Raw genomic sequence first — 18,677 nt, forward strand, 5'->3', positions numbered from 1 at the left:
ACAAATACAATACAAAAACATAAAGTACGCAATTACTTTTTATTTACTGTTTTAATAAAAGTGGAACAAGCGTTAAAAGGACTCAATGTTCAGAGTAGAATCACATGAACATGCTAATAAGAATCAAGTAGTACAGATATTAAACCAAGTTTGTTTTTTGGTCGTAATCTCTCTCTCTCTCTCTCTCTCTCTCTCTCTCTCTCTCTCTCTCTCTCCTGGAATAAGACAAGCCAAATATCAAGACTTAGCATAAAGTCTACGGTGTTACCTTGCCGTGTTTCACTTACTGCTCCTAGAACTTGTATGAGATGGTGGTTAGGTTAGGTTAAGGTAAATTAATGTAAGTATCGTTCACTAAAACCTAAAGACTCATTCATGCTTAAAGGTCGCTGATCTAGAACTACCAAACGTTCAGAAACAGATCGAGTAACATTGTTGGGAAAGCCTTTGAATCACATCGGCTAATGATACTTTCTCTCTGGGGGTGGGGCGGAGTACACAAGTTGAGTACTTAAGCCATCGATGAAACACGTAACTACTCCTTCTCTTCTTCCTCCTTCAGAAAATCACACCACAAAGGAAAACAAAATAAAATGTGGGATAGGAAAAAAACTCCTCAATAGTGTGTTTTGTATCGACGGGGTGGAGGGGAGGTGAGGTGGGGGGAGGTGAGGTGGGGTGAGAGGAGGGGAGGGGAGGGTAGCGTGATTGCAGGTCGTGTTGGGTAAGTTTAGTCTCCCCTCTCTCTCTCTCTCTCCCACCCCTCCTATACGATTGCTTTTCCGTTTTCAGTAACTGGCCCGGGCGAGCTTTTGTGTAGTAGTTGCGAAAAATATTCCTTTACCACCAAACCCCTAATTTCCGTTCCCGATTTACCCCGTCCTGGGTACACAAAAGACTGTCTGGGGACTTTTTAAGAACCGTAAAATGAAGGAGAATTAGGATATCTTGTGGGGGTTTGTTTTATTCTTTTGTTTTTCTTTTGTTTTTTACGCAGTGTTTTCAGATGGCAGTGACCAGGGCGGGTTGAGTTCTCGACATTTCACTTTGTCATGTTTCAAGCGGGAGGAAATTAAACCAGATGGTGAGGCTCCATTTTTTTTCTTTCTTCTTCTTCTTAGCTTAAAGAGTTTTTCTTTTTATTTTTTCTTTACCACATTCACCAAATTGTGTGTATATGTGTTTGTATAAAATGTGTATTTGTGTGTTGCTCCTACTACTATTACTACTACCATTACTACTACTATTACCCCTATTACTACTATTACCACTACTACTACTACTACAACTACTACCTATAACAATAAACTTGGATGCTCCTGTCAACAAATTTAATACACACGTGGTTGCCTCAGTCACCAAATACGTTCACTTAACTTTCGTGAATGGTGTAAAGTGAACGTATCTAACTTAACGTAGATCCTTGGCGTAAGTTTTAGTGTTGATTGATTTTTTTTACCTTAAGTCAACCATTCTTGACTTAATGGTAAACAGTCATCTCTCGTTTTCTATTTTAATCTAGGAGAAACCATTTTATATTTGTGTGTATTGAATGATAAGAAACTAGCAACCATTCTTTTTCTTCTTCTTTTTTTTAGCGAAACCGGACCAAAACCTCAGAATCTCACTCGTTAAAAATGTTCCTCTTAAAACACGCACACGCACACGCACACACACACACACACACAACTACACCGTGAGTGGGGGGACTAACACAGTTGCAGCAATAACCACTCTGAGACTCACCAAACACAGCCTCGACCGAACACACCAGAAATCCATTTACCTGCCACAATGGGAGGGAAGGTGAGAGTGGGTGGGGAGGGAGGGAGGGAGGGAGGGAGGGAGGGAAGGGGTGTGCACAACTTAGCGAGCTTTAGTGGTTACGTTCGCTATTCAGTCTATATACAAGGAAAAATAGTTCCTTCCTCCTCTTCCTGCTTCTTCTTGTGTTTCCTCCTCATTACATTTCTTCTTTGTTTCATTTTCGTTTTGTTTTTCTTTCTTCACTGAACACAATTTGGGGTCTTTCATCACGAGAAAAAAATTTAAACAGCTGACCAATAGATCAAAACGTCACTAATAATAATACGTCACTAGAGTTAAGTCACCGTTAAACATGACTGAACTTTGGAAATAAACAAATGAAGATCAGTGTCGCATTTTTGCTACCCCACTCTCTCAACATCGTAGCCACTCTGTCTAGTTTTCACATCACAGAGAATAATTTCGAGTTATAATTCGCAGCAAATTCAAATATTCGCGAGCTTTGTGGACGCCTTAAATATTATTACACAAATGAAATATTACCGGCGCATAATGTTGCCTCTTTAACCATTGCCATTTTGCGGCGGCTGGAGTAACGGGAAGGGAAGGGAGGGGAGGGGGGTGTTGAGTCATATTCCTCAGAACGATTCCTTTCCTCCATTATCCCAAGGTGATATATGTCTCCCACCTGCTCACATTACCTGGTGCATTAATAACAGCGGTACAAAGGAAGACCAAAGATGGAGATAAACTCACTATCCTCCATCACTACCACCACTATCACCACTACCCTCCCTCACCACCACCACCACCCTCTCTCATCACCACCCTCTCTCATCACCACCCACCACCACCCTCTCTCATCGCCACCCCACCACTACCCTCCTCTACCACCACTACCCTCCCTCACTACCACCACTACCCACCCTCACTACCACCACTACCCTCCTCACCACCACCACTACCCTCCCTCACTACCACCACTACCCTCCTCCTACCACCATACCCACCCCTCACCACCACCACTACCCTCCCTCACTACCACCACTACCCTCCCTCACTACCACCACTACCCACCCTCACTACCACCACTACCCTCCCTCACCACCACCACTACCCACCCTCACCACCACCCTCTCTCATCACCACCCACCACTACCCTCCTCACACCACCCACCACTACCCTCCTCACTACCACCACTACCCTCCCTCCCACCACCACCACTACCCACCCTCCACCACCACCCTCTCTCATCACCACCCACCACTACCCTCCCTCACCACCCACCACTACCCTCCCTCACCACCCCCTACCCTCCCTCACTACCACCACTACCCACCCTCCACCACCACCCTCTCATCACCACCCACCACTCCCTCCCTCACCACCACCACTACCCTCCTCACCACCCACCACTACCCTCCCCTCACCACCCGCCACTACCCTCCCTCACTACCACCACTACCCACCCTCCACCACCACCCTCTCTCATCGCCACCCACCACTACCCTCCCTCACCACCCCCCTCCCTCACCACCCTCCCTCCCCCCTCCCTCACCCCCTCCCTCACCCACCACCCTCCCTCACCCCCTCTCTCACCACTACCCAGAGCGTCATCAAAGTGTTAAAACTTAATCTAACTTCATCAAAAGGCTACAGCTTAAACCAACGTCCTAAGAGGGTCATGACTTAAAGTATAGTGTAGGTTTAATCCAGAATAGTGTTGAGATACATACGGTAATTACTGTATTACCTGGCCATGTTGTATAATGTATTACTGTATTGTTATATACTGTATTGCTGTATGCTGTAATCTGTATGCTTTTATTGTATTGCTCTATGCTGCACACTGTATTGCCGTATGCTACATTGCTGTATTGTTGTATAATGTATATTGTATGCTGTAACCTGTATGCTTAAATACTGTAACCTCCTCCACCCGGCCTGCACGTTACTGCCGCACCACACGCCTGACCTGCCCAAGATAATTGGCCCTTGCTGTTGAGTCACTTAGAAGCTGCAGTCTTCATTGAGTCACTTACTTACAAGTTGATCTCTTTACCGAGTCACTTATTTACAAGATGGTGGGTTCATTGAGTCATTTACAGCTGGTGACTTCATTGAGTCATTTACACGCTGGTGGCTTCATTGAGTAATTTACACGCTGGTGGCTTCATTGAGTCATTTACACGTTGCTGGTGGGTTCATCGAGTCATTTACGCGCTGGTGGCTTCATTGAGTCATTTACACGCTGGTGGCTTCATCGTGTCACGTAAATTTGTCAAGATATAAATAATTGTTCAAGTTGTCCCCTTTTTTTCCATTTTCTTACAGCTAAAAATCTGGTAATCCCATTTTCTGTTTTGCGAGTAATAATTTAAGGGGACACTGCTGGCCTTGACTCAAGTTCATTTTAATCACTGGTAATAGTCGACCGCTTCAGCCATTAACAGTCTTTAATGTCCCACAATTATCTGCGAGTGGAGTAACGTTAAATTGAATGGTTAGTTACCGATAGTTACACCCATCTACACTCACTAACGTTCGTATGTGTATGTATATTTCCGCGAACATTTTTAGTCGATATTTTAAAAGATTATAAGCACAATTTCTCTAGTTGCCATCAAGGTATTTATTTCATGCAATTCTTTTTAAATTGGTAACTGTATTTCGTCTTTGTCACCGAGTAAATATTTTCAGTTTTAAATAGAAGATATCTTGCTCTAATTATCCGACGTTGACTTTATAAGACTTGACAACACTTTATGGTGCTCCTCTCATACCACTCACTTATACTAAAATCACTTTACACTTAAATCCCTGATGTACTTTTGACGAGTATCGACAATATTTCCACTTTACATCCCTACGTATTATAACATCACCCTCAATCGGTCATCATCTTTAGTCAGTCATCATCTTTAGTCAACACACTCAATCAGTCATCACCTTCAGTCAGTCAAAACCCTCAGTCAGTCAATACACCCCAGTCAGTCAACACCCTTAGTCAGTCATTACCCTGTCTTCATCCCCAGTCAGTCATCACACCCCAGTTACAAACGAGGTAATAGATTCGTCATTCAGCGGAGGACAAACTTAGTGCCGAGAGTTAGTAGTGTGTGTGGAAGTCCCTCGCGTGCACACACACACACGCACACACAGCCTCAACTCTAAAATCTCTCTCTCTCTCTCTCTCTCTCTCTCTCTTGTCCTGGAAAATGTACTTAACAGTATGGAGTGCCACCCTTAAGTGCCTCTGAAGGCTCAAGATTCTGTGCCAACAAGTGCAGATTCCCAGAGATTCATACGAGTTATAATTCCATATTTATAAGTGAAGAGACAAAAATGTGTATACGAAATAAATGTTTAGGATACGATTTTTTTTTTTTTTTGCGAGATAAGAGGAAAGTTAAGAACAGTATATTTTTTTTTACTGGGAAAGCTGGAGATAATGAACAAGACGTGATGGCCATGTATTTCCACTAACCACCGTGTTATTTTACCTCGTTGGTAATTCCACTGACGACCACCATCTGTCCCTGTTCCCGTTGTTAAAAGTTGCATTTTCTTTGACCTTTTAGACGTCCACCGTTTTCGATGATGGGGTGGAGGGTGGGTGAGTGTGAGGAATGAATTGGGGTGTGAATATTGCTTTACTTTATTCCCCTTTGGTCATTTGTCAGCAGTAGGTTTTGTATCTCGTTGTTATATACTGTTGGTGAGACAGGAGAGGGGGTGGGAGGGTATATGTCTAACTCTGTTTCACACTTGACAAGCACTGTGTGTGTGGGGGTGGGGGGGTTATGGGGTAGGTATGGAGTCTTTAAATGTACCTGAACGAACGAACGAACACACACACACACACAGAGAGAATCCCAAAACAGTGTCGTAAATGCTATAAACGTGATTGATTGTTGGTGCTGGCGTTCACTTTCATGGTAGAGGAATACAAACTTGTCCTTCACACTCACACTCTGCCTGGAGACTCACTTGATCAACCACCTGAAGAGCTTTTTGGTTCTAATAAATAAATAAATAAATAAAATAAATAAATAACTAAATAAATAATCTAAAATGATCTCTTAAGATTTCCAAAAATTCTCGGGTCATTAATATTGTTTCCTCTTATAACAGGGGATCAGAGAACGCATCATTTTACCCTTTTTAAAAGTCACTGGGCAATTTCTACAGACTAAGCACAGCCATCGTAGTGCCGTCGTAGCTTAAGTGAACCAGTTACACGCTCTCTTACGTCTTCAGTTTGGGCGGAAAATTTAATGTAAGGAGCTTTAGAGATATCCGGACTCAGCGCCGCCAGTAAGATAGGAAGGAGTTTTAACCTTGGTCAAAGCAGCTGCTCCTAACACATGAAATTAGTCATGCGGTGAGAAGGAAAAGTTCACAGTGAGTCCGGAAGCAGCAGGAAGGGTCACCCAAGCCACACTCAAACGTGGGGAATTGAGGGAGAGGGAAGGAGAGAGGATGGTAGTGTTGCTGTATATTCCAATCTGATGTCTACTCTCTCTCTCTCTCTCTCTCAATCCAGTTATTTCATTCCCAAACGCCAACAGACAGACACACAGTAAAAAACAAACATATGGTCGTTCGTAGAAGCACACACAAAACTCATCAACTGAAGCTGCCTGTATCAGCCTTCGTTTTTGACTGACTACCGTGTGTGTGTGTGTGTGTGTGTGGTGTGTGTGTGTGTGTGTGTTTTCCACGTCCATTAATGGTGTTTAGAAAAGTCCGTGTGCACTTTCAGGCTTTAATAACTTTGTATGTACATAAAATAGAAACTGGCCTTAATTGACATACAAAAGGTAAATAAACTAAATAGTATCAAGTTTTTATACACTCTTACTGTATACATAACTAGCTGTCTCAACCTAACCTAACCACCATCTCATACAGGTTCTAGGAGCAGTAAGTGAAACACGGCATGGTAACACCGTAGACTTTATGCTAGGTCTTGATATTTGTCTTGTCTTATTCCAGGAGAGAGAAAAAAATTAACTACAACTCTTATAAAAACACACACACACACACACACACACGTCAGGAGTTGTTGTGGTGGTGGTGGTGTGGTTATAATGGTAGAGCTGGGGTGAATGTCGCCTTACACACACACACTGGGGAGAAAGCCCTGGGCGTGGTGACGGAACATCCTTAAAGAGGCGCTTGTCGACCCCCCTCGAGAACAGCGGGAATGAGTGACGACCCTTGACCCTCTTGACACCTGACCCCTTGACCTACGACCTCACCCCCACACTTGATCACTGACCTCTGACCCTTAAGAAATGGCCACTAGCCTCACAGATTCCCCCCCCCCCATCCACTTGATGAAAATAACTCTCTTTTGTACAAGGAAAATAGCCTTATCAGCCAGGTCAGGAAATACGAACATAGAGCTGACTAACGCAACGAAAATGAACTCCCTAAATCCACTAACTTGAAGTACTGGTATTTTAATTTAATTCCTTCAGTAGATGACTTAACTACCTTGAATACTATGTCTAAATACCTTGAGTACGATGACTTAACTACCTTGAATACCTTGAGTACGATGACTTAACTACCTTGAATATCTTGAGTACGATGACTTAACTACCTTGAATACTATGTCTAAATGCCTTTTGAGTACGATGACTTTAATTCCTTGTGATGTCGTTGTTAAAGCTGCAGTGTTGTCATTGTTTGGAGTACTTGTTATTGATGGCTGGTGTACTGTGTTTGTTTCAGGGCGGAGTTGCCGGGGATGACAGTGGGCGTCTCCCCCATATTGCTGCTGCTAGTCGTCTGCACCCTCTCCACTGGTCAGTATATCTCTCCCCTCATTACCTCACTTGCCTTTTCTCTCACCTCATTACCTCACTTGCCTTTTCTCTCCCCTCATTACCTCACTTGCCTTTTCTCTCACCTCATTAAGTAAAGGTATAAGAGAAAGATTAAAAAAGAATCATATTTCATACAATCTAATTCAGAATTTAGAAGGATTAGTAGTAACAATATTTACCTCTGATTTACTCTTCCATGTTTACCTCAATAATTCACTAAGTAACTATGAAATTGTGAGACAGATAGAAATTAAGTCTTATATATTCGATCTCATACACTTAGTGAGAGTGTACAGTATATTAACACACACACACACACACACACACACACACACACACACACACACACCCAACTGCAACACGGTATTATATATGCGTACATGAACACTTTAGTAGAACAGTTTAGAATATGTATGTTAGGTGAACGAGCTGTGTTGGTATAAAACCCACCAACATAATACGCACCCGTAGCCAACAATATAATACACCAAAATTGTACGAGTTATCAGGGTGAGGCAATACACACTTTTGCATATCAAAGAGAATATTTACACAGTAGCGAAAATTCCGATAGCGTTATATGATCTGGAAATATGAAGTTGACTTTGAAACTCATTGTAAATAAATTCTCGTGGATGGAGAGCAAACTTTGGGATTCTCAAAAATTCGTAGATTTAAGAACCACAGAAAATCAACAAAGGCTCAGTTAATGCTACACGGCTTAAATAAACGCGTACGTCGTTCTCAGCTGATTCTCATATGTAAACAAATATAGTAAGTGTCTCATTCTTTGTCTAACGCCCGCGATTTTGTCCCATCTTCTTTTATTTTTTAACCAATTGACGTATAAACAAAAGCCTTTTCAATGAGTGTGTGTGTGTGTGCTGAAGGTCATCTATGTGTGTGTGTGTGTGTGTCTGTGCTGAAAGTCATCTGTGTGTGTGTTTGGTCGGTTGGTTGACACTATCCTTGTTATGAGCGCCACCACCTCCTACCGTCTTCCATCCGCTTTCTATATATAAACGAGTAAATGATTCTTCACATTCCAACAAACTAATGATTCCCCCCTGACACTCTCCTCGGTGTTTGGGTGTTATTTTGCTTGTGTTAAAAGTGTTAAACAAGATTTATTGGTCCAAACATAACTAAGACCTAAGGCTTACTGCTTCAGGGTGCACACCGCCTTATTAACAACATCCGGGCAGAGTTATTAAGTGACTTTTAAGGGAAGAGCCGCATTGTATCATCATTTCTACCTATAGATTCCCCGACAACCGGTTAATTTTTTCCTATTAAACAAAACCAGAAAATGGTGAAGAAAGAAAAAAGTAATTATGACGATGTGAAGTGATGCATTTTACAATTGTTAATCCAATAAAATTTTATTTTAGGTAACAAACAGCAAAGTTCGGTATTTTCAGTCCAGATAAACTGTCTCACTATCTTTTTTTTTGGACAACACAAGACAAAAACATCAGCCAACATCTGTAGGAGTTTATCTTGCGTGAGTTAAGGACAGGTAAATAGTTTATGTTAATTTATATAATATCTGAGGTACGAGAATGAGTCCCAGTCTCACCAAAGTTCGAAAAATATTAAAATAAGCAAAGAAAACTAATGAAATCCATCAAGATCACATTACCATTGTTAATTTGTTTTAATTTCAGTCAATCAGAGCCAAGCTGTGTCCTGTGAGATGGTGGCTTAGCATGTTGCATTTGTTACATGTGATATATGAATATATAATTGATAAGCTATTTTGTTTTGTTTTTGTTTCACAATAACCGGAGGAGAAACTTGGCATTTCATGTATTATTTAACAGCAGAATTTAGATATACTGTTCTACTCTCACATTATTCTACTGTGTTGTGTCCAGTATATAGAGAAGTATGCAGATTACTTTATGTATAGTACTGTATACATGCTACAGTGTAAGTAATGAATGATACCATGTACGTCTTGCTGTGAGTGTTACCACTGGTCACCGTGTAGGTATTATTCCTTCCTGTTGTTTGTATATTCCTGTGTAAGTATTGACACTCGCGGCTGTATACACATTGCTGTGTATGTATTGCCAGCGTCATCACGTAAGTAATTCGTGTGTGTATTGACAGAGGTTGTTGTGTATGTTTTAATGATTGTAGCTCTTCCGTACATAGTTCCTAAGGCGGTGTATAGTGCTGTAATTAGATATGATGACACTCACACCATAATGTATCATTCTCTGTAGTGATGCGGGGTGGCAGGGCAGGTGCCGGATGGTAGTCCACCGAGAGGTAGTTCCACGATCGACAAGAGCACCTGATGGTGTATTTATTTACTTTTGAGAGCACAAAGGCGGAGATAAAGCGTGGCCCCAAGATAGTCATTTAGAACAAACAATTCAATGATCCAACTTTGCTTTCAGGAGGATGGGCAGGCGGTGGTGATGCAATCAATACCAAGCGAGGCGTGGAGGACCAGGAGCTGCACCAGCACCCCGAGGCCCTCCATCCTCCACACTCGCCCACTCCACTACGGGTAACACCACTTCACAGTCGAGTTGGAGCTCTAAGTGACACTGACACCCTGGGTGCTGACCCCCACACTTCACTGGATAAAGGTCACACGTCGGGGTTGTCGCTCAGCTCGTCACCACACTCTCCAAGGTCTTCCACTTCACAGCAATTCTTCCAATCGTCTTCCCTTTATCAACCCAGTCTGAAGACCAGCCAGGTGTCTTGGGCCACTGGGGGCCGCACGACGGCTGGGCGACAACCATATCATCTATCAGAGCTTCCACCGTCGTCCCCTCCTCCACAAGTTCCTTTGTGGCCCGACCCTCCACCTGCAGCACCACCGTCATCGACACCTGCTGCAGAAGCGTCTCCTACACTCTCTTCTACAACTCACTCCTCCACCACAGGTGCCAGGAACCGCGGATCACTGCTCACTAATCACAACACACAAAGAAAACTCGCCTGCAGCAAGACTTCTTTACCTTAAGCGGAAGCCGGAAGCACCGGCGGGTATCGCAGGACGGCCTCACAGCCAGCCGGGGCAACAGGAAGCACCACCAGCCACCGGACTTCAGCGGGAATGCAAGATACGAAATCCAATATCCAGGTTGATAGAGGCAAATTACCTTCACGTAAAAGATTTAAAGGATTCCTAAATAATAGAGATACCATCAATGTTAGATTGATTGACTTCATCAACGAGGATAGTGAAGAATATCTACAAGACGACTCTGACATCTGGAATACTGGAGAAAATACTCAAAATGTTCCAGAATTATTGTCTGGAAAAAGAAACGTCACAGGCCAGGCTCTTCAGCAGACTCCCGGGGATTCAAAGGAAACTCGACATGAGAAATTGACACGAAATTTTCCGGCTCAGTTGACGGAACAAGGAGAGTCAACAGAAGCGTTCTCTGAAGACTTCACAGAGACTCAGTTAAGGGAAGGAGAAGGAACAGAGAAGAAAAACAAGGATGGAGTAAAAAACAAAGCAAACAGAGGCATCGACAGCTTGACTGATTCGACAGACAACTCCAAAGACCTCGGCCTCAACGGCACAGCTTTAGACAGACCTCAAAAAGTCAACCTTGACACTCTGGAGATGGAACTGTCTGAGAAAGATGAGGAAGCAACAAGTGATCTCTTACTGGCTATATCAATCTTGCAGCACCACCTTGTGCCAGACACGTCGGGGCCGAGGCAAGAGACCAACACACAACCTCCTCTGCCGCCAACAGCCCTTTCCCTCAGCCACTCGTGGATCGGTCAAGGTTCTCCGATAACCTTGAACGTCAGCAAGGTTTCAAGCCCATCCGCAGTGCAGGAAAGTAACAAAAAATACAACATTGAGATATTTGACCCGTTACCGCCAGGCTCTGATGAAACTACAGCAGAAACGGAAGCAGTCATCGAGGAGACCAACCTACAGCAAACTAGTCTCCAGGATGGGCCAGATATGAGGGAACGGGGGTCATCCAGGTACCGCTGGTTCGTGCTGGTCCTGGACGGTAACTGTTCTGTCATCAAGCAACGAATGACCACCTTCGTCACCTTCCTGAAGGCGGCACTCTCGGCCAAGCTTACTGTGGACTACAATGACGTATATGTGCCGTCGGTGTTCTGCGACAACACCTTCATGGTCAACATTAGCCTAGACATACATCAATTCCCTCAAGTAGAGGTGAGGCTAAGAAAGCTGGCAGAGGCCAACACCACACTCTTGGAAATCTCTGAGGAGATCTTCTACTTGGAGAAGATTCTAACTAAGAGGACTGACGAAGAGGATCAAGATTTCCAACCAGTAATCAAGAAGACTGACGATGTAGAACTTGTTATCTACATCGCTGTGGGCTGCATGTGCGTGTTCATCCTGTTGTCTGTGGTGATCGTGATGCTGATACGTGTGTGTAGGCAGGAGGGCGACCCGCTTGACCTGGGCAAACCTCACCCTCACCAGATCATCCCTCGCTCCCTCGACTTCCCTATATAGAGACCTAATGTTATATACTCCCACAGGTGAGTGATTTATAACACACAAGTTATTCACTATAGTAATCAAATAATTCACACGTCAATTTAGAGCAACTCTCTGCGTCCCCTTATATGTATCCAGTCAGGTGTTCTGCCAGACCTCTTCACTTCTTCAGATATTTACGGGTGGATAAATGCCCCCATCCCAAACAATCATCTGCCGCCCATCCTTATATAATTTTCGTTTGAACACCATTAAATATAATCATGTCTAAGAGGCACTATAAATCTAATAATAATCTTCCTTAGCGTGTCCATAATATTCATTAGTCTCCTCTCCATTATTGCCTGTTTTATGAACAAAGTTTAATCTTTCGTAGACATTTTTCGGCATAAACGTTTTTATCATCAGAAATTTCTTTTCTTCTTATTTATTCTTCTTACATAATTCTCATAACATGTTAACTACACAGCAACACAAACAAACACATAAGCATCTTAACGTTTCTCTCCACTATCTTCCTATTAACAAAATGCACTATTATCAAAATCCTTTAATTGATAAATAAGTATTTGTCCAAATCAATTCCAGTAACTATTACTGTACTAAACTACTACAACTGATATCAATACTAATAATAAGAATATTATTATTATTATCATTAGTTGTAGTAGTAGTAGTATCCAAATATCAACCACCCTAACCCTACCTGGAGGAGTTTGATTAGGTTAGGTTAGGCAGGTCATTACAAGGTTAAAATATAGTCTCTCTGAACAGATTCAGCCAAGCACTGATCCCGGGTAAGTGTGGGCGGCGCGGTCTGGAAGATGGTCAAGTGGGCGGCAGCGGCGGCAGCGGCGGCAGCAGCAGCAGTAGTGGGGTGGCGGTGGTGGCGGTGGGCGGCGGAGGTCGCGGTTCACTTCTCAGGTAAACAACAAAAAGTCTTCTGAAAAGTTTTGTGTGTGATACAATATTTTCTTAAGGAGTTAAGACGTCATGTCGTGGGCTCAGAGTTTGTCGCGATACTATTTTTAGATCATGTGTGTGTATGTGTATGTATGTGTGTGTATGTGTGTGTGTTCGTGCACTTTTGTACGACCTTTCATTCTTGCTGGCCGCCAGGTACGACCCAGAGGTGGCGGGAGAGGTGATAGTGACGGGAGACGAGGTGTACAGCATCTCCGCCATGGCTGACGACTCCTACAGCGACCGTCGAGCACTTGTCCCCGCTAGGAGGAGGACCAGACACATTCCCGGCGAGGACGTCATCCTCGAGGAAGACCTTGCCGAAGAAGAAGAGGAAGAAGAAGAGGAAGAGAGGAGGAGGAGAGTTGCTGATCTGCCAGAGGACGAGGTACTCCTGGAAACCCAAACATGGACGACGAGGGTGAATCGGCCCAAGATCATCGACCCACTGAGACCTTAAGGGCTGTCTCTTCCTCCCGGGGCACCGTGAGGGCTGTGTTGGGACCAGTGGGAAGGTATTAGGAACGGGTAGGGGTAGGGATGTTAGGGGCAGGACCAAACGATGTGGTAGTGACCGGGAGCGGGGACGTGCTGTCTGGTATCGACAATCCCTGTTACAACAGATGATGAGGCACCTTCCTGGGCCGCCCGCCTACCTCTTACGGCACACCATCACCTGTGTAGCTTAGTCTGTTTTGTGTCTTCCTGCCTCTCTCCTTCTGTCCATATCTTTATCTCCTTCGTTTACAGATCATTCGAGGTTTCTTTACAATATCTGTAGTTGTTCACACATTACTACGAAGTTAGGATCACACACCCCGTTGTATAGCATTACATAAATAATATATCTAACTTCTCACACTCTCTCTCTTTTATTCAGCTTTATTATGTACGTTATTTTGATAGTCTTGTGTTTTTTTATGCACTTCCGTCCTTCTTACCGTTACGTTAACGAAGAGTATATCAATAAAATAAATAATACATAGTTAGAGATAAATGGAGGCAACAGGCAGTATTCTTAACCAGAAAAATAATAACTTATTTAATAGCCAATGTTTAGGTGATTTTACTTTATAGAGATTAATTATTTAAGTGTACTACTGTGGAATATATCAAGAGAACGAATTATTCTTTAACTATTTTCAACTACAACGTGTTTTAAGAGGAGCTGGCTATATACTGTATGTGCTAGCGGTACAAGTGACCGTAGTGGTGACAATAGTTGGTTCACGTAGGTCTTGCCGCCGCCGCTTCATCATTTTATCAAGTCTCCTGTCAGTGTTCACGTTTTTTATGGCCCTACTGTCACAGGTTTACTCCTAACAATAAAGATTTTACCCTGAGATTATCTTCGGTAGCGCGGTGTGGCATCAGTGTATGTGTATGTGTTCATCAGTGTTGGATCCATCTAGCGAAATCTATGTAAACTGTCGCCATTTTACACACTACATACTGGCGATATTTTAAAACTTTAAAGATGAAGTAAAAATTAACGTAATGACCGAGAGTATCGCCTGAGGTCTACCCCCCCACCACTGCTGCCCATCGTAGTCCAGCGTTATTGAAGCCCAACCTCTCCTTCATGTTCCAACACTTCACCTCCTTTGTTGTTATTACTTTTTCTAATTTAATACGCTCGTCAAATGAGTGAAAATGTAGACTCTCTCTATTCAGGGTTTCAACAGTAATAATAAATTTGTCAGTTAGGTGAACTTGAGACCTTGCTGTTGAATACATTTTAACGATCAATAAATCTCATCATTGTTTTTAGATGCGCTGGTTTAACATAACTATTCCTCAGCTCTCCAACACTACATTTTCCGCCGTGCTTCTCGATCTATTTAGTGTATCATGAGTAGTTACGATGTTCCAATATTTTCTTTTTGTCTTGTTCAAGGTGAGTTAATATTTGGTAGGTAATCATGTGTTTCAGTGTTTCAATGGGCCAATTTTTATTCAGTGTTACCAATGGGTTTTAGCAGTAGGTCTTACCTTGAATATTACAAGAATCTAAAAGTCTTTTTAAAAGTACGATGACAATTCAATACTTTATATAGAAGAAAAAAAATATAAACATCACATTTGTAAGCATGTCAATGTACGGAAGATAAATGAGTAAACGAAAGATAAATGAGTAAACGAAAGAAAATGAGAAATAACTGAACTAAAAAAAATGACGATACTAAGAGTAATATTGTCATCTTAGCCATGACGTGTTTAGCTTAGAGTAAAGTTATCGCTTGTTGAATGAGCAGTGTCCCCCCCTCTACCCCCCCCCCCCGCCTCACTCCCCCCCCCCTCCTTCCCTCTTGCCTTGAAAATATTACCGTAATAGATAATCTGATTCGCCAGCTTGCCAATATTTCCAACTAAACCTCAATAGTTATAATAGTCAGAGTTCTAATTACCCTTACGACCAATTGCATCTCCCCAATCCACCATCTAAGTAATTTAGTTTTCAGGCTCGCATCTTGGATAGATCAGCTGTGGCTCTCAATGGGTCTATAGATAGTCTCAAGTAGCCCAGAGTAGCTCGGATAGTCCCTTGTTTACCATTAGTAGCTAAGATAGTCCCTACGTAATCTGGAGACATCCCTCAAGTGTTCTAGGTAAAGTCTGTATAACTCTAACAAAGATTCTCTCAAAATAGCCCACCAACCCCAAGATCAAGATTAGTCCCTAATGAGCCCTCAGGTAACCTAGATAATTCCCAAATAACTCAAGTGACCCTCCACCCAAATAGTCCAGGTATGTTCTTGATAGTACGAGTAGCCTTAAAAAAGACTCTAGTCCCTAGGTAGTAGTCAAGTGGTCTTCCACACCTCAACGTCCCCCTCCCCCATAGGGCATTATTAACCTAAAATACGGAGATTTAGCATTGTTGGTACTTCCAATGATCTCTTCCCTCCTTTTCTGTCACCCTCCTCCTCCTTTTCTCTCCCCCTCCTCCTCCTCCTTTCTCCTCCCTCCCCCCTATATCTCTTTCATCTAATGATACTGTTCACTCTCCCTCTATCTCTCTCTCTCCTCCCCTTCCCTCTCCTCATCCCCCTATCTTCATTCCCTCTTCCGTTCCACACCCCTTCACTTCCCCTTTCCTCATTCCTCACTCTCTCCCTCTATCTCATCCTCCCCCTCTCTCTCCTCCTCCTCCTGCCATCACCCGTGAGGTCAGCGAGATGTCGACAATAAAGCCTTGTATTGAGAAACACGAATCAGCCTTAAATCCTGTGAGGTCATGTTCGCTGATCCTGCCGGACCCTCACCTTCTCTTGATTGGTAGGGTATATGGAAGTCCCGCCCACGATCTCCACCTTTTCTTGATTGGCGGGATATAAGGAAGCCTTCACAAGGTAGACTAATCACGCCCCCCCACCACCTCTCTTGATTGGTGAGATAGTAAGTGCCCACGACCCCTACCTTCTCTCTTGATTGGTGGGACATATCAGGAAGCCCCGCCCACACAGGTTGACTAATTACGACCCCCCACCTCCTCTCTTGATTGGTGGGATAAATAAGGAAGCCCAACCCACGCAGGTAGATCGCCCACGCCCTCTCTCTCTCGAATGGGTTCAAGTTCAAGATAAATGCCCTAAGGTGAAGTGGAAGATAGTGGAGGAGAAGGGAGGAAGCAGGAGAAGGGAGGGCAGGAGGAAGGGCAGAGAGGGAGAGGGAGGAGGAAAAGAGAGAATACCCAGAGGGGAGGTAAGAAAGGAGAAGGCAGGAGGAGGAAGGAGAGGGCAGGAGGAAGGTAAGACGGGGAAGGGGAGGGAAGACAGGGGGAAGGAAGGCAGGGGAAGAGAAGACAGGGGAAGGAGAAGGCAGGGGAAGAAGCCAGAGGACGGGGTGAAATTAACACCACCACCACCTCAATAAAACACATCAATATAACACTGAATGACGTAATCATTTCGTTTGCACCGACTAATGAAGTTTGCTCAGTCAGTAACGTTTTGCACAACTCGTTATTACCACGTAGGACACGAGAGCAAGTAGGTCTGTTTCCCGCAATTGATTTTGATTTATTTTAGAGGATAGCAGAGGATTGTGTGTGTGTGATGTGTTTATGTGTGTGTGTGTGTTTATGTGTGTGTGTGTGTGTATGTATTCAGAGTTGTGGAGGTGAAGGTATCTCTCCCCAACGCACTTGACGTCTTACACACACAACTATATAATCTCACCCCTGCCATGACTCCTCTAAGATACTGTACATACACAAGCACTAATCATTGTCAATAACAAACAAATCAGCCTCACTCAACACTTGCAGTCGAGAGAGAGATATTTCGTTCCAATAACTTAAGAAACTTCAATCATATCGAAATAAAAGTAAAAAAAAATACAAATATCTTAGTAATGGTCTTAGATGTTGATTCCATTTTATAAGTAGCACTTCAATGGCATGTGTTTCTTTTTTCAAAGTGTGGCTCCGTTGATGTTTTAAGTGGGTCTCAGTACCTACAGCGAGCTTTCAAAATTTACCGGAGGTTTATGTGGACTAGCTCAAGATAATTACCGATTAATATTTTGGTCGCGTGTGTTAGGTAAGCTTCAGATAAAAACACATAGGTACTTCTCCCCAGTGTGCGCAGTGTCTATAGCTGATCAACAACCACAGGAAACCAATAAAAATAAATAAAACACTTCCAAATTAGAAAACGTACCTAAACTACCATAGGCCCTTTTAGAAACCCAATATTGTTTCATTAAGAGTTTTACCAATCACAATTATTACCAAAAAATAAATAAAATACCACAGAACGCTTTACAAATTCTTTCTAGCTGCACATAATAAATACCGGAAATAAATAAATGCAAAGGTTCCAAAACTTTTTCAGCGTTGTCTTTAGAAACCTTTATCGTTTAACATGTGAATACGAGAAGTAAACACAGAGGTTAAAAAAAATGAAACGGGATCAATTAAAATCCAACTTTATTCTACAATAGGATAAAAAAATAATAATATATAATAAACATGAAGGTTCCAAAGATGTTACAAGATTTTCAAAAAGCTGTATGGTTTTACATGCAGAAGTTTCCCAAATAAATATAGCTAGTAGCTTTTAGAACCACACGAGATATTTATTCTGTATGATCGGCTTTGAGATCTGCTATTGGGTGTTATACTGATACTTGTACATATTTCATATCGAAAGAATTCCTCTTATTCCCGGTGTGCTTATTTAACAGAGGAATGCGTAGGTGAAGGAGATACAGGTGAGCTAATTCTAGTTGATCACTGTAGATTAAGAATACTGACTCACTGACTCGCACCCCCGCCCCATCCCTACCTAAATTTAGGAGTCCCGAGAAGGTAGATGTAAAGGTGCACATTGTGATGGTGAAAACACGCAATAAATTAACCTAACCAAACCCAAATTAATCAACCAGAACAAAACTTAACCTCACCTGACCTACCTCAACCTAACATAACATGACTTAGCATAACCTCACGTAGCCTAAACTAACCTAACCAGACCTACAACCTAACCTAACCGAGCCTAACCTAACCTGACCCTACCTAAGCTAACCTGACCCTGCCTAACCTAATCTGACCAAACCTAATAGAACCCTACCTAACCTAACCTGACCAAATCTAAACCTAACGTAATCTAAATCTAGCCTAACCTAACCT

General features: G+C 42.8%; 1 protein-coding gene across 2 annotated transcripts in view; it reads left to right on the forward strand.

Moving 5' to 3' along the window:
- Window positions 1-13,542, forward strand: part of LOC121877310 — a 31,742-nt gene extending 18,200 nt beyond the window's left edge. For both annotated transcript variants that reach the window (XM_042382995.1, XM_042382994.1), the window contains exons 2-5: window positions 7,511-7,584; window positions 10,014-12,120; window positions 12,854-13,003; window positions 13,199-13,542. In XM_042382995.1, the coding sequence (XP_042238929.1) occupies window positions 10,685-12,094 (1,410 nt within the window). In that variant the 5' untranslated portion in view covers window positions 7,511-7,584; window positions 10,014-10,684 and the 3' untranslated portion in view covers window positions 12,095-12,120; window positions 12,854-13,003; window positions 13,199-13,542. The remainder of the gene's footprint in view (window positions 1-7,510; window positions 7,585-10,013; window positions 12,121-12,853; window positions 13,004-13,198) is intronic.
- The last annotated feature ends 5,135 nt before the right edge of the window (window positions 13,543-18,677 follow it).

Source organism: Homarus americanus, unplaced genomic scaffold, assembly GCF_018991925.1.
Source record: "Homarus americanus isolate GMGI-L3 unplaced genomic scaffold, GMGI_Hamer_2.0 scaffold367, whole genome shotgun sequence".
In the NCBI taxonomy this organism is placed as follows: domain Eukaryota; kingdom Metazoa; phylum Arthropoda; class Malacostraca; order Decapoda; family Nephropidae; genus Homarus; species Homarus americanus.